Below are 16,072 nucleotides of genomic sequence, written 5' to 3' on the forward strand. Positions count from 1 at the left end.
GTACAAATAAAAAGTGCTTACATAAAGAAGCATACATAATGATTTACTGGAAATATTAATTACCATGTTTAAATGCAAAATGGTAAAGTGGGGCAATAGTTAGGAATGAAAACTTAATTCTCAGTAAAATAAGGGTACTAATATCTGCTCTTTCACTGGTGGCTGTAAAAGTGTTTTTTTCGGTTGCTAACCGCAGTTTGAATCCACTAGCTGCTCCCTGGAAATCGTGTGAGGCCGTTCTAGTTTCTCCTGTAGGGTCCCTGTGAGTCAGGATAGACTCGACAGCAATGGGCTTGGTTTTTCTTTTTCAGTAGCTATTATACAAATATTACTTACATTACATGTAATATTAATACATTACAGATATCATTATAAATTGTTTTTGAAACCTAGTTTTGAAGTCCAGTTCTATTAGATTTTATCTATGTTAGCTAGTTATCTAGCTTTCCGTCTATGCACTCACTTTCTGGGGTGTTAAAGGGACTATTTATGTTAGTTTTACTGGATGATGTTTGCTAATTGCTTATACTCATGCCTTCTTCCCAAGAGGAGTAACCACATTTAATTTTGCTAAAGCTTGAATTGTACGATGCGTTGACAGCAAAACTGAAAAAAGTTTTTTCTAAAGTTCATTTCCTATTGACAAATACTGATACCAGCTGATGCCAGTAATTAATACAAAGCGTTCTTCAGCTAGACCAAGAGGAAACAGAAAACAGCGATATATAAACAGCTGAGATTTTTTTTAAAGGATGATTCTACGCATACGTGGATTAAAAAAAATACACGTATTTTAGGAAAAATTCAGCCAAGCTATTGTTACCCGGGAAAAGGTAGGGTAGGTGGTCAAACAATTAAAGAAACTTGTAACTTCTCATTTAATCATCAAAAAATCACTTGAAAGTTTTTTCACTATCTTACAAGTGAGAAGAGAGGGGCGGGAAAGAATGCTATTTGCTCAAGGTCACACAACTAGTAAATGCCCAGTACTCGAAGCCAGATGTCCTAACTTGCACGACCTTTTCTTTAATACCACCTGCCTTTCAAATTAAAGCCTAGAGTTAATGAAGCTATAATCTTAGCTTCTAGTCTATTTTCACATGTATAATTCAGTGACACTGATTGCTCAGGCTGTGCAACCATTAACACCGTCCTTTTCAGGACGACATGATTTCATTTCATAGCTTACAACTTGTTAGTCAGAACACAATCGTTTCTGAAGTGCTGACTTATAAGTATTTTCCTTTAATTGTTTGGTGTTATATAAACAATACCCTTGGTGTACATCTGAGAAGTAGCTTTTAACTTTTCTTAATCAGCTATAACAATGTTTAAAGATTATTGAATATAATAATAGTGCTCTCTTCCAGGGATGTTGGCGATATTCTGTTTCCAGGACCTCTGAAGCAGGAACTTTCGGAAAACTAGTTTTGGAAATTAACTTTTGTATGCATCTAGGTTTTTGAATTTCCCTGAATTTAATGACCCAGAATGAAAAACTTTGTAAAAAGAAACCTCTTACTCTATCACAGCTAATTTTAAGGTAGTCACCTCAAATCTGTTTTCTGTTACTTCATCAATGAAATGTGAATCCTAAGATGTTTAAGTTATTTACTGTACTTCAAATATTTCTAAGTCAAGGTCACTGCCAACTCTCATTTTTCATAATTTTATTAAAAAACTCATTCCTTAGCAATCAGAAAACACAAATCACATTTAATTTTTATTTTTTAAAATTCTGATTTTTGTTTTTAATGACTTTGTTTCATTACTTACTTGTTCTAAGGTATCCTCTAAACCCATTTTTTTATTTAGAACTTTATTAATTTCTTCTTCAGTTTGGTTCAGGAGTTCCTTGAGTGGTGCCTATAAAATACGTAATAATGTGGTTTATATATGACACGTGTATTTATAAAATTTCTCTCATGAGGCATCTACACATGGTGATGGGAGAAGCCACTTGTGGTTTAATACATTAGAGAAAAAAGTGAAGCCATGATATTTTTAATACAGACTAATACACCATCAACAAGAAAAACCAACCAACCAAAACCGTGAATTTTTAATACAATTTCTATAACTGCAGAATGTAATCTGCTTTTTTTCTTTTAGAGTTAGGGTTTAGTGTTTGCGTTTAGGTTTAGGGTTAAGGTTTGGTTTAAGTTTTGGGTTAGGGCTATAGTTATGGTTAGTGTTCAGTGTTAGGTTTACTTTAGGTTTAGAGTGTTCATTAATTTAGGTTTAGCATTAGGTTTAAGTTTTAGGTTAGATTTAGGGTTTAGTTTATGTTTAGATGTGAGTTAGATTAGGTTTTGGGTTAGGGTAACATACGTTTAGGTTTGGGTTTAGGGTTAGGGTAAGGTTTAGGTTTAGTAATTTGCTTTCTTTTTTAATTAATACTGGCAAAATTCCAGATTTGCCATTTAAAAATTTAATTTCAACCAATAATTGTTACTTTCTATACAGCCTATTTTAGCCTGAGTTCTTAGTTATTCTGGAAATTCATCTCCGTTATTTAAGTTTATTGCAGTATCTTCCTTTCAAAATAATTCATATGTAGGTTGTATTTTTATTCTTTATATCTTAGATGCACAAATTTCTCTTAATCTTTTTCAACTGTTTAGTCCCACGATTCTCTGCTTTTATGTTTATTTTCTGTTTTACTGATTTAATTTCAATACAGTACTTCACTGCTTCCCACTGTTTTTCTTTTTAATTGAGGTGAATCCACATTTTAACATGGTTAAACAGAAATGGTTAGGTTTAAATCAATTTAAGATAAAACTAACCATTTTAAAGTATACACTTCAGTGGCATTTAGTACATTTACAACGTTGTACAACCATTACCTCTAGTTCCAACACATCTTCATCACTGCAGAAGAAAACCCCGTATCCCACTATGTTTTAAATAGGCCTTTTGAAGTTTTTAAGGAGTTTTAATTTTGGCCTGCTCATTTTTGAAAGATGCAATGGCTCCTTTAATCTATTTAAGAGCTGATTTTCAACTTTTCTTCAGTTGTATTTGTAACACCTGGGACTGCATGCCATTGATGCTATTTCTATTATTCTATTATCATATAATAGGACAAAAGGCCTGGCAATCTACTTCTGAAAATCAGCCAGTGAAAACCCTATGGATCACAGCATTTCCTTCCATTATGCATGAGGTCAACTCAACTGCAGCTAACAACAACAGATTGTGATGTAAAACTATTTCCAGAGATCACAGAAAGTTTTCTCCTTTTCTAAGCATATGCATTCTTTATATGCTTGGTAACTTCTTTTACTTGACAGCACCTAACAATGCAACAACAAACTCTTCTACAGTGATTTAATGCAGCTAATTATTGTCTTGGAAACACTGGTGGCATAGTGGTTGCTACGGCTGCTAACCAAAGGGTCAGCAGTTCGAATCCTCCAGGCGCTCCTTGGAAACTCTATGGGGTAGTTCTACTCTGTCCCATAGGGTTGCTATGAGTCAGAATGGACTCTACAGCACTGGGTTTTTTTTTTGTTTTTAATCATTATATTGTACCAGACATGTCAAACTACTGAAAGCAGTGGTGAGCAAACTCCATTCATCTATTTTTTGATCTATCTACTGACTTTAAGAACAATTCAGTGAAAGACAAAATGTTTACTAGGTATATTTTTTCTATTGAAAATGAGTCTAACTTTATTTAATTAATGTTCGTTCATCAAAAGACTAATTGCTATGGAAGCAGGAGCTGTATCTGTTTTGAGTTAGTATTTTATCTCCAGCACTTAGCTGGTTTGGTACATAACAGGCACTCAATAAATATTTGTTGAATGAGTGAATGGTTCTCAAGCAAGAAATGCATAGCTTTATGATTTAGGAAAAATCATTATTATTATTTTAGTTGTAAAAATATCATAGCCTTATGACTTAAATCCACAATTTTTAAACTTAAAAACGAAGTATTTTGAAAATTGGCATTTTTGAGGGGGTTATGGAAATACTAAAATCTGTAAATAGTTGAGAAGTTAGAATACAGCATTTTTAAATTTTCTTCCCTGAATTACAACTTTTGCCATATTTCAAAATTAGGCACTGATTTTTCGTCATTGACTGCTAGTATTATTTAATGCTCTATTACATGTCATGCCTTCATGTGTGTCCTTTGCCTAGAGCTCTTTCCCACGGACTGCCCCCATAAATAACTCATCTTTCACGATTTCACCCCAGCGTCACCACCCACCACCTCTATGGAGTCTGTTCTATTAAATGGGAAGAATGACTTTGTTACCGTATCTGTAAAGATTTCTAATAAAGCATGTCTTAAGGAGACCTGAGGAGGCCACTAGCAACTTGGGAACAAGTGTCAGGTAATACTTGTCTTTATAATCCTGGTGTCTATCATAGAACCTTATAAAATGTACTATATGTAATCAAATATTTTATTGATAGTTGAATAGATAAGACAGAAAAAACAGGTTTTATAATTTGAAGAGTAAGATACAATTAAGAGAAGATTTCTACTACCAGGAAGAAAAATGATAAAGCTGCAGTGTTTTATTTCTATGTTTAGTCCTGAGCTATGGACACGCTGAGTTGTAAACACCTGCATATAAATATATAAACCAGTCATCAATCATATCATTTAAAAACCTTTTAAAGTATTCATAATTACTTACATAAACTTGAGCCTTATATTTGACAAGGCAGTTGGCACCAGCCTCAGGGTTAAACTTAATTTCAAAGTCATAACCTTTGGAATTCTCAGCCCCCTTAGGGATAAGTTTTAATTTTCTAGCCAGCTTATGATATTCTGCTAACTGTGCTTCAATCTGTAAGGAGAGGACAATAATAAACAAAAGGAAATGTTAAAAAAAGGCCCCATTCCATCCACTTTTCAACTGTCATTTCTGTAATTTTACATGTGATATGTCCATTTTTCAGTAGCTAAGTTTTTTTTTTAGTAGTATTTTAAAATACACAAATGAAATGGTTTGTTTCTGCTAAATTTGTAGAACAATTTAAACCCTATAATTGGTTAGTAAGCAATATACTATTATTCTTCCATTTACCTGACAAATATTTAGGATTAAGAGTTCATATTGAGGAATTAAAATTTTACTTTTCAAAGTACCAGAGATGATATTAAAAAACTAAACAAACTTTAGTTTTGTCAATGTACAAATCAAAGCATTCCATCTATCCAAAATAAGTGAAATATAATCATTAAAGTAACAAAATATTATTTTAACTGTTTCAATTTCCCACTCACATTACTTCCTTCAAAACTGTTCAAATTACATCATCGGAAAGGCTTTCCCTCTAATATAGTCCCTAAATCTCTTTTTACCCCCTCACTTTTTTCCTGTAATTTTTAGTTCTATTTTTCTTTATAGCACTTATCACTACCCTGACATGCAATTTATTTTCACACTGCTTTCTCCATTTAATATGTATTAGCTTCTCACTGCTGCTACCCATCCTAAAAATAATTTGAACAGAAAAAAAAAAAAAAAATAGTGACAAACGCACACATCTAGAACTTGTCTAAATAATTCACAATTTCAAAAAATGTACCAGACCGCAAAAGCAATACTACCTATATATTTTAGCTTTTTAAAAATTAATCAGGTCATCATTTCATTTTTTATATTGCAGTATAGTAGTTCTCTATAGATGACTAAAGTACATAGGTCTGTTTGTCCTAACTGTCCTAGAATTGTGGGCTTTCTAGGAGTAGTTCTGTTTTCACTATCATTTTATCCAATGAAAGCTGCTTTCACAAGTCCATGCACTTTATTGTGTCTCAATGCAGGACAGCAAATATGTGGCACATCGCTCACTACTCTCTCCTTTCGACAACCAATTCAGACCTGACAACTCTTTCTTGATGAGACTAGATGCAGCCTCATGTCCACCTCAATACAGAACTCCAGAAAACTACTACCCATCAGAGTTAGCATATGGAAAAAAATTAGTTCAGAAAAAAGGTGATGGCTGAAATGTTTGTGCATCTTTTGAACTCCATCACTGTCCTTATGGTCCTTCTTTCCTGACTCCCAGGTATGTAGTACCCTAAGGCTTTGCTCACACTGTCCATTGTCCTTACTCTGGCCCCTCATCAGGTCATAGCTCACTGATTTCCCAGGTTTTTTTTTCCCTTTCAGTCTGCACCTCCAAATAAAAAATAGTATCCTTTTTAGAATACCTGATTTTAGTCAGTTGAACTCATACTTCACCTAGTCCAGGGACTCCTAACTTTTCCTTTCCCACAAAGTGCTTGAGATAAGATACATTCATTACTATCAATTGAAGTAACTCAGTTTCCTTTTAGGCCTCTTCAGGGGCCTCTGCCTACCCCAAAATGCTGGTGTTTCCGAGAATTCTCTCCTCGTCCTATATATCCTTCCTTGGAGAATTCATCTACTCCTGTGGCTTCAGTCACAATTTACAGATTTTTGAGAAATCTATATTGCAAACCTAATACTTTATGCTGAGGTCCAGACCCATACATACAATAGCCTGTTAAGTATTATCACTTGGATGCCTCACAGATACATATCCAACATACCATCCCCATTTCTGCAGTAATTTCTTCCTTCTCCTTTATTCCTGAATGAACGGTACTACTACTTGCCCAGCTGCCCAGGCCAGACACCTAAATATCTACACTGTGACTGCTTCCCCTCTCATTGACCAGGCCTTACTTACTCTACCTCCTAAGGAGTCAGAATCTATCCACTTCTTTCAATCCCCACTAACAATACTGAAATTAAACTTATAATTTCTCCCCAGATTACTGCCATGGATCCTTATCTGACTATCTTGCTCCTTTCCAACCCATTTTTTAAAGTACCAGAATGCGATCTTGTGAATTCTGGTCATGTCGCCTTAAAAAAATTTAAGATCTTCTTAGAGTTTTCAGGATTAAATCCAAACTTCTAAACACACAAAGGACTCAACCATCTGGTCTGTGTTTCTCTCTCAAGTCTCATCTCTTGCTACTTTCATCCCTTGCTAATAAGCTCCACTCATACAAAAAGCTTACAACTCCAGAATGTGTCAAGCTATTTTCTCTCTCTTCCACCTAATCCTTTTTTTGCTGACCCCCCCACCTTTGCCATGTTAATTCTTCCAGGTAAACGTCACAATTCGGCTCAGGTGTTCTCTCTTCAAGGAAGCCTTCCCTAAAAACCTCATCCATCTCCCCATACCATGCACACCAAGTCTGGGTTAGGTATACTCTACTTCCTCAGTACGGTTGTAGTAGAGGTATGATCCTATGGTAGAAATATACATAGTAGACTGTAGGTTTCTTGAGGTAAGAGTCTGTCTTTTTATTTTCTGTATGTCCAGCATGATAACCGAGCCATAAAACCCATGGCCTTTGAGTCGATTCTGATTCACAGCGACACTACTGGACAGAGTAGAACTGCCCCATAGGGTTTCCAAGGCTGTAAATCTCTACGGAAGCAGACTGCCACATCTTTCTCCTGTGGAGCGGCTGGTGGGCAGCTGAATGCTTAACCACTGAGCCACCAGGGCTCCTTTTAACCGGCCCATACAAAAAACCAAAAACAAATCCACTGTCATTGAGTTGATAGATGTTAAATGTTTCAGTACTGAATAGGTAAATGAAGATGTGACTCTTTGCCTCTTCTACAGAGTAAAAGGAACTAGATTTATGAAAATTACTTTCATAGGCTTAGAGACTTTTTGGTTTATTTCCTGGCTCATAGTTAGAAAATACAGGCTACCTTAAATATGACTGAGGGAAATTAGGGTGTTCCTGAATTAAGTGTTTTAGTCAGTGCTGATCAATTCTAGCTCTTTGGCCAATTTACTCTATCCACTGCGTTCTTCTTAACTGAGATAGACCTTTACAAATGTCAGCTCTGATGAGTTCCCATTCTGGAAATGGTATGACATACCGTCTCTTTGCCTCTGGCATATTTTAGCTCCTCATTCCACAACTGCTGTTGTTCAGCCTGCAGGTCCTTGGTTAATTTATTAATGGTTTGCTGCAATTCATTTCTTTCATGATTTATTCTCTCAATGTCTGCAACTGAGTACTTCTGGTTATCAACAATATTCTGTAGTCGAGTATTCTCCTGTTTTACTGTTTCACATTCTATTTCTGCAATGGGATAAAAATGAATTCATTGAGGTGGGGCCAATATGGCAGAGTAGTCAGACACTTCCTGTGGTCCCTCTTATAACAAAGACCTGAAAAAACAAGTCAATCAATTATACATGACGATCTAGGAGCCCTGAACATCAAAGGCAAAGAGGAAGCAGACTGAGTGGAAGGGCCAGGGAGAGATGGTTCAGAAACAGTGAAGAGTTGACAGACCTGTCCCGGGGGGTACCGGTATCCTGCAGGTCAGACTGGCTGGTGCAAGCGGTGGGATAAGCAGTGGCGCTTGGAACGCATTTTCCACGTTGGGAGAGAACGAGCGGCGGAGGGTCCACTCAAGCCTCCAGAACCAGTGAAAAGCAGCACTCAATCCGCAAAAGTACATGTGTCTAACCTACCACGTGGATAAAAAAAACACCCCTTTGGGAGGAACCTCTCTCCCATTTGTTTGTCCCCCACCCAACTCTGTACCAGGTCTGGCCCAGCTTCAGAGACTGCCGTGTCCCCTGGGCTGGAAGTAGGGCTAGTTACACTCCCTGAGCCATTCTCCTGGCCTTGGAGAGGGAATAAAGTAACAAACAGGAAAAAATAACCCGCCAGCTCTCCTAAGCTGGAAACTTGGCAAGAACAGCTCCTTTGCCTAGGGACAGGCATGAGGGGTCCACGGGCTTTGAATGCCTTTCACCCCTGCATAGACCTGCAAAGACCAGTATGGGCCTATTTCAACAGCATAGGCCCCCATCAGCACGGTACAACAGGGTATATGCCTGAAGCCTAACTTCAACTGTATCAACTATATGGTGGAGTAGCAGGTTTGTGACATTTGACACCACTCTGCCCATTAAGCAGGGTCCTCACCCACCCACATCAGGGACCTCAGGACTGGTGGCTCCACCCACACCACCTGGCTACCTGTGACAGGGTACCAAGAATAAGTGGTACCTCCCAGTCCTTACATCCAACAGCACTGGGTGCCCATAGTCTGGCCACAAAACCCACCCAACTACACATTCTAGGGAACAGGGACACAATTTTCTCCCAGACATTCAGGGGCAGCTGTCAGCCCCCTGCCTTGCTCAGCACATGACCCCCTACTGCAGCCAAATACCTTTGGCTACTTCAATCACTCCTGCCTGTCTAGGACTGTAAGTGAGATCCCGTACCACACACTTGGTGACCAACTTCCTGGACACCTCAGCTGAATCCATACAAGAAAAGTAAATGGATTCCTTGGCTCACATACCTAGTAACGGATCTAATCGCCTGGTGACAGGACATTAGAGCTTCAAAGGTGCCAATACTCAAACTAGCTCACATAAGCAGCCTATTTGGGCATATCAAAACAAACAAAACAAGAAGCTAAGGCACAGTAAGGAAACATAAAATAAGTAAATAGAATAACTTACTGATGGCTCGGAAATAACAGTCAGTATCAAATCACATAATGAGGCAGACCATGATGACTTTAGCACACTCCCAAAACAATCAAGAAATTTTCCGGAGGAAGAGAACTTCCTGGAATTACCAGAGGTAGAATACAAAAGATTAACATACAGAACTCTGGAAGAGATCAGGTAAAATGCAGAACAAGCCAAGGAATGCAAAGACAAAGCAACAGAGGAACTTAAAAAGATTATAGAAGAGCATGATGACAAATTTAACAGGCTGCAAGAATCCAGTAGAGAGAGAGAGCAAACAAATTCAGAAGATTAACAATAAAATTTCAGAATTATATAACTCAATAGAAAGTCAAAGGAGCAGAATTGAGGCAATGGAAGTCAGAATTAGTGAGACTGAAGATAAAGCACTTGACACCTACTTATTTGAGGAACAATCAGATAAAAGAATTAAAAAAAAATGGAGAAACCCTAAGAATTATGTGGGACTCTAAAAAAAAAATTTTTTTTTTCTATCAAGGAGAATAACTTATGAGTGATTGGAATACCAGAATGGGGGGGGGGCGGTAAAAGAAAATACAGAGAGAATTGTTAATAATTTGTTGGCAGAAAACTTCCCTGATATCGTGAAACGTGAGAATGTATCTATCCAAGATGCTCATGGAGCCCCACACAACGTAGATCCCAAAAGAAAGTCACCAAGACATATTATAGTCAAACTTGCCAAAACCAAAGATAAAGAGGGAATTTTAAGAGCAGCTAGGGATAAATGAAAAATCATTTAAAAAGGAGAGTCAATAAGACTAAGCTCAGACTACCCAGCAGAAACCATGCAGTCAAGAAGGTAATGGATGAAATATATAAAGGCTTGAAGGAAAAAAATTGCCAGCTAAGAATTACATATTCAGCAAAACTGTCTCTCAAATATGATGGTAAAATTTTAGGGCATTTTCAGATAAACAGAAGTTTAGGGAATTTGCAAAAACCAAACCAAAATTACAAGAAATACTAAAGGGATTCTTGTGGTTAGAAAATCAATAACATCAGATAACAACCCAAGACTAGAACACAGGACAGAGCAAGCAGATATCAACCCAGATAGGGAAGTCACAAAAATAAATCAAAGCTAAAATACTAAAATAGCAAAAGAGATATCAATATGTTAAAGATGACAACATTAAAACAAAAAAGAGGGACTAAAAAAAGTAGTCATAGATCTTTCATATGGAGAGGAAGTCAAGGCAATATCAAGAAATAAAAGATTGGTTTAAACTTGGAAAAAGAGGGGTAAATATTAACGTTACCACAAAGGAAACTAACAATGCTACACATCAAAATAGTAAAACAGGAAAAACATACAGATTCAGCAAATACAAAATCAACAACAATGAAAAAGATGAAAAGAAAACACACGAAGAAAAACAACTCAGCACAGAAAATTAAGTGGAGCAAAGAAACAAACACACAAAAAAAGACATCAAAATGACAGCACTGAACTCATAAAAAAAAAAACAAAAAACCTCACACCTGTCAATAATTAGCAAATGGACTAAATGCACCAATAAAGAAACAGAGCAGCAGAATGGATAAAAAAATACAATCTGTCTATATGCTGCCTACAAGATACACACCTTAGACTTAAAGACACAAACAAACTCAAAGGATAGAAAAGAATATGTCAACCAAACAACAATCAAAAAAGAACAGGAGTGGCAATATTAATTTGTGACAAAATATAGACTTTAAAATACAATCTACCACAAAGGATAAGGAGGGACACTATATAATGATTAAATGGTCAATACACTAGGAGGACATAACCCATAATAAATATTTATGCGCCCAATGGCAAGGCTCCAAAATACATAAAATAAACTTTAACAGCATTGAAAAGAGTGACACACAGCTCCACAACAGTAGTAGGAGACTTCAACACGCCACTTTCAGTGAAGGACAGAACATCCAGAAAGAAGCTCAATAAAGACACAGAAGATCTAAACGCCAATCAACCAACTTGACCTCACAGATATATACAGAACACTCCACCCAACAGCAGCCAAGTATACTTTCTTTTCCAACACACATGGAATGTTCTTCAGAACAGACCATATATTAGGCTATAAAGCAAGACTTAACAGAACTGAAAGCATCTAAATATCACAAAGTATCTTTTCTGGCCATAAAGCCATAAAAGTAGAAATCAGTAACAGAAAAAGCAAGGAAAAAAAATCAAATGCATGGAAAATGAACAACACCTTGCTCAAAAGCTACTGCATTATAGAAGAAATTAAGGACAGGATAAAGAAATTCACAGAATCAAATAAGAATGAAAACACATCCTACCAGAACCTTTGGGACATGGCAAAAGCAGTGCTCAGAGGTCAATTTATAACAATAAATGCACATGTCCAAAAAGAAGAAAGGGCCAAAAATCAAAACATTAGCCCTACAACTTGAACAAATAGAAAAAGAACTGCAAAAGAAGCCATTAGGAGCCAGAAGAAAGCAAATAACAAAAATTACAGCAGAATTAAATGAAATAGAAAAACTGCTAGAGTTAACAAGACCTAAAGCCAGTACGTTGAAAAGATCAACAAGATTGATAAACCACTGGCCAAACTGACAAAAGAAAAATAAGAGAGGAAGCAAATAACCTGAGTAAGAAATGAGACTGGTGGTATCACAACAGACCCAACTCAAATTAGAAGAATCATAACAGGATATTATGAAAAATTGTACTCTAACAAGTTTTAAAACCTAGAGGAAATGGACAAACTTGTAGAAACACACTACCTACCTAAACTAACACAAACAGAGGTAAACAACTAAATAAACCTATAACAAAAGAAGAGATTGAAAAGGTAATTGAAAAACTCCCAACAAAAAAAAGCCCTGGCCCTGATGGCTTCACTGGAGAATTCTACCAAATTTGCAGAGAAGAGTTAACACCACAACCGCTAAAGCTATTTCAGAGCATAAAAAAGGATGGAATACTTCCAAACTCATTCTATGGAGCCAGCATAATTCTGATACCAAAACCAGGTAAAGAAACCACAAAGAAAATTACAATCAATGTCCCTCACGAACACAGACGCAAAAATCCTTGACAAAATTCTAGCCAATAGAATTCAACAACGTATCAAAAAAATAATTCACCATGATCAAGTGGGATTCACACCAGGTATGCAGGGATGGTTCAACATTAGAAAAACAATCAGTGTAATCCATCACATAAATAAAACAAAAGATAAGAACCATGACAGCTTACCAATTGATGCAGAAAAGGCATTTGACAAAGTCCAACACCCATTCATGATAAAAACTCTCAGCAAAATAGGAAGAGAAGGGAAATTCCTGAGCATAATAAAGGGCATTTACACAAATTTTAACAGCCAAAATCATCCTAAATGTAGAGAGTCTGAAAGCTTTCTCCTTGAGAACGGGAACCAGACAAGGATGCCCTTTATGACCACTCTTATTCAACATTGTGCTGGAGGTCCTACCCAGAGCAATTAGGCTAGAAAAAGAAATAAAGGGCATTCATATTGGTAAGGAAGAAGTATATCTATTTGCTGATGATATGATCTTACACCAGAAAATCCCAAAGAATTCACAAGAAGACTACTGAAAGTAATAGAAGATTTCAGCAAAGTATCAGGATACAAGATAAACACACAAACATCAGTTGGATTCCTCTACAGCAACAAAGAGAACATCGAAGAGGAAATCAACAAATGAATACCATTTACGATAATCCCCAAGAAGATAAAATACTTAGGAATAAATCTAATCAGAGATGTAAAAGACCTATACACAGGAAACTTCAAGACGCCACTGCAAGAAACCAAAAGAGACCTACCTAAGTGGAAAAGCACACCTTGCTCATGCATAGGAAGACTTAACATTGTAAAAATATCTATTCCACCCAAAGTGATCTACAGATACAATGCAATCCCAATCCAAATTCCAATGGCAGTTTTTAATGAGATGGAGAAACAATCACCAACTTCATATGGAAAGGGAAGAGGCCCCGGATAAGTAAAGCATTAATGAAGAACAAAGTGGGAGGCCTCATACTACCTGATTTTAGAACCTATCATACCACCACGGTAGCCAAAACAGCCTGGTACTGGTACAAAAACAGATATATAGACCAATGGAACAGAACTGAGAATCCAGATGTAAATTCATCCACCTATGAGTAGTTGTGAAGATCAAAGACCACAGCCTTCAGTATGGATCGCATCTCAACATAAAGAAAACAAAAATCCTCACAACTGGACCAATGAGCAACATCATGATAAATGGAGAAAAGATTGACGTTGTCAAGGATTTCATTTTACTTGGATCCACAATCAACAGCCATGGAAGCAGCAGTCAAGAAATCAAAAGACACATTGCACTGGGTAAATCTGCTGCAAAGGACCTCTTTAAAGTGTTGAAGAGCAAAGATGTCACCTTGAAGACTACGGTGCACCTGACCCAAGCCCTGGTATTTTCAATCAAATCATATGCGTGTGAAAGCTGGACAATGAATAAGGAAGACTGAAGAATTGATGCCTTTGAATTGTGATGTTGGCAAAGAATATTGAATATACCATGGACAGCCAGAAGAACGAATAAATTTATCTTGGAAGAAGTACAACCAGAATGTTCCTCAGAAGCAAGGATGGCAAGACTGAGTCTTACATACTTTGGACATGTTGTCAGGAGGGATCAGTCTCTGGAGAAGGACATCATGCTTGGCAAAGTACAGGGTCAGCGGAAAAGAGGAAGACCCTCAACGAGGTGGATTGACACAGTGGCTGCAACCGTAAGCTCAAGCATAACAACAACTGTAAGGATGGCGCAGGACCGGGCAGTGTTTTGTTCTGTTGTGCCTAGGGTTGGTATGAGTTGGATCCGTCTCGACGGCACCTAACAACAACAACATAAGTAGCTGACATTTGACAAAGGACCAAAGTCCGTTAATTGGGGAAAAGATAGTCTCTTTAACAAACGGTGCTGGCGTAACTAGATATCAGCCTGCAAAAAAAGGAAATGAGACCCATACCTCACACCATGCACAAAAACTAACTCAAAATGGATCAAAGACCTAAATATAAAATCAAAAACGATAAAGATCGTGAAAGAAAAAATAGGGACAATGCTAGGAGCCCTAATATATGGCATAAACAGAATACAAAGCATTACTAACAATGCACAAACACCAGAAGAGAAACTAGGTCACTGAGAGCTCCTAAAAACCACTTACACTCACGCAAAGACTTCAACAAAAGAGTAAAACGACAATCTACAGGCTGGGAGAAAATTTTTGGCCAAGTCAAATCCAATCAGTGTCTAATCTTCAAAATCTACAAGATACTGCAAAACCTCAACAACAAAAAGACAAATAGCTCAGTTAAAAAAATGGGGCAAAGGATATGAACAGGCACTTCACCAAAGAAGACATTCAGGCGACTAACAGATACATGAGGAAATGCTCAGAATCATTAGCCACTGGAGAAATACAAATGAAAACCACAATGAGACAGCATCTCACCCCAATAAGGCCAGCATTAATCCAAAAAACACAAAATAATAAATGTTGGAGAAGTTGTAGAGAGACTAGAATACTTATACACTGCTGCTGGGAGTGTAAAATGGTACAACCACTTTGGAAATGGATTGGGTGCTTCCTTAAAAAGCTAGGAAAAAAAAAAAAAAAAACAATTCAGCAATTCCACTCCTTGGAATATATCCTGGAGAAATAAGAGCCCTCACACGAGCAGATGTATGCACACCCACGTTAACTGCAGCACTGTTCACAACAAAAAGAAACAACCTAGATGACCATCAACAGATGAATGGATAAACAAATTATGGTATATTTACACAATGGAATACTATGCAAAGATAAAGAACAATGATAAGTCCGTGAAACATCTCGTAACGTGGAGGAATCTGGAAGGCCTTATGCTGAGTGAAATTAGTCAGCTGCAAAAGGACAAATATTATATGAGACCACTATTATAAGAACTGAAGAAAAGGTTTAAACCCAGAAGAAAACATTCTTTGATGGTTATGAGGGTGGGGAAGGAGGGAGAGGGGTATTCACTAACTAAATAGTAGACAAGAATTATCTTAGGTCAGGGGAAGGACAACACACAATACTGGGAAGTCAGCATAACTGGACTAAACCAAAAGCTAAGAAGTTTCCTGAAAACAACCAAACACTTTGAGGGACAGAGTAGCAGGGGTGGGGGTCTGGGGACCATGGTTTCAGGGCACATCTAGGTCAACTGGCATAACAAAATTTATTAAGAAAATGTCCTGCATCCCACTTTAAAGAGTGGCATCTGGGGTCTTAAAAGCTGGCAAGCGCCCATCTAAGAGGCATCAATTTGATTTGTCCAACCCACCTGGAGCAAAGGAGAATGAAGAACAGCAAAGATACAAGGAAAATATTACCCCAAGAGACAGAAAGGGCCACATAAAACCAGAGACTCCATCAGCCTGAGACCAGAGCTAGACGGTGCCAAGCTACCACCAATGACCGTCTTGATAGGGAACACAATAG

At 37.2% G+C, this 16,072-nt stretch overlaps 1 protein-coding gene across 1 annotated transcript in view; it reads right to left on the reverse strand.

The window, feature by feature from the left end:
* Positions 1–16,072, reverse strand: part of NDC80 (NDC80 kinetochore complex component) — a 51,448-nt gene that overhangs the window by 15,334 nt on the left and 20,042 nt on the right. The window contains exons 11-13 of the mRNA XM_010586843.2: positions 7,911–8,116; positions 4,659–4,811; positions 1,777–1,866 (exon numbers count right to left, since the gene is read on the reverse strand). Of these exons, the coding sequence (XP_010585145.1) occupies positions 1,777–1,866; positions 4,659–4,811; positions 7,911–8,116 (449 nt within the window). The remainder of the gene's footprint in view (positions 1–1,776; positions 1,867–4,658; positions 4,812–7,910; positions 8,117–16,072) is intronic.

The sequence above is a fragment of the Loxodonta africana genome, chromosome 11, assembly GCF_030014295.1.
Source record: "Loxodonta africana isolate mLoxAfr1 chromosome 11, mLoxAfr1.hap2, whole genome shotgun sequence".
Classification (NCBI taxonomy): Eukaryota; Metazoa; Chordata; class Mammalia; order Proboscidea; family Elephantidae; genus Loxodonta; species Loxodonta africana.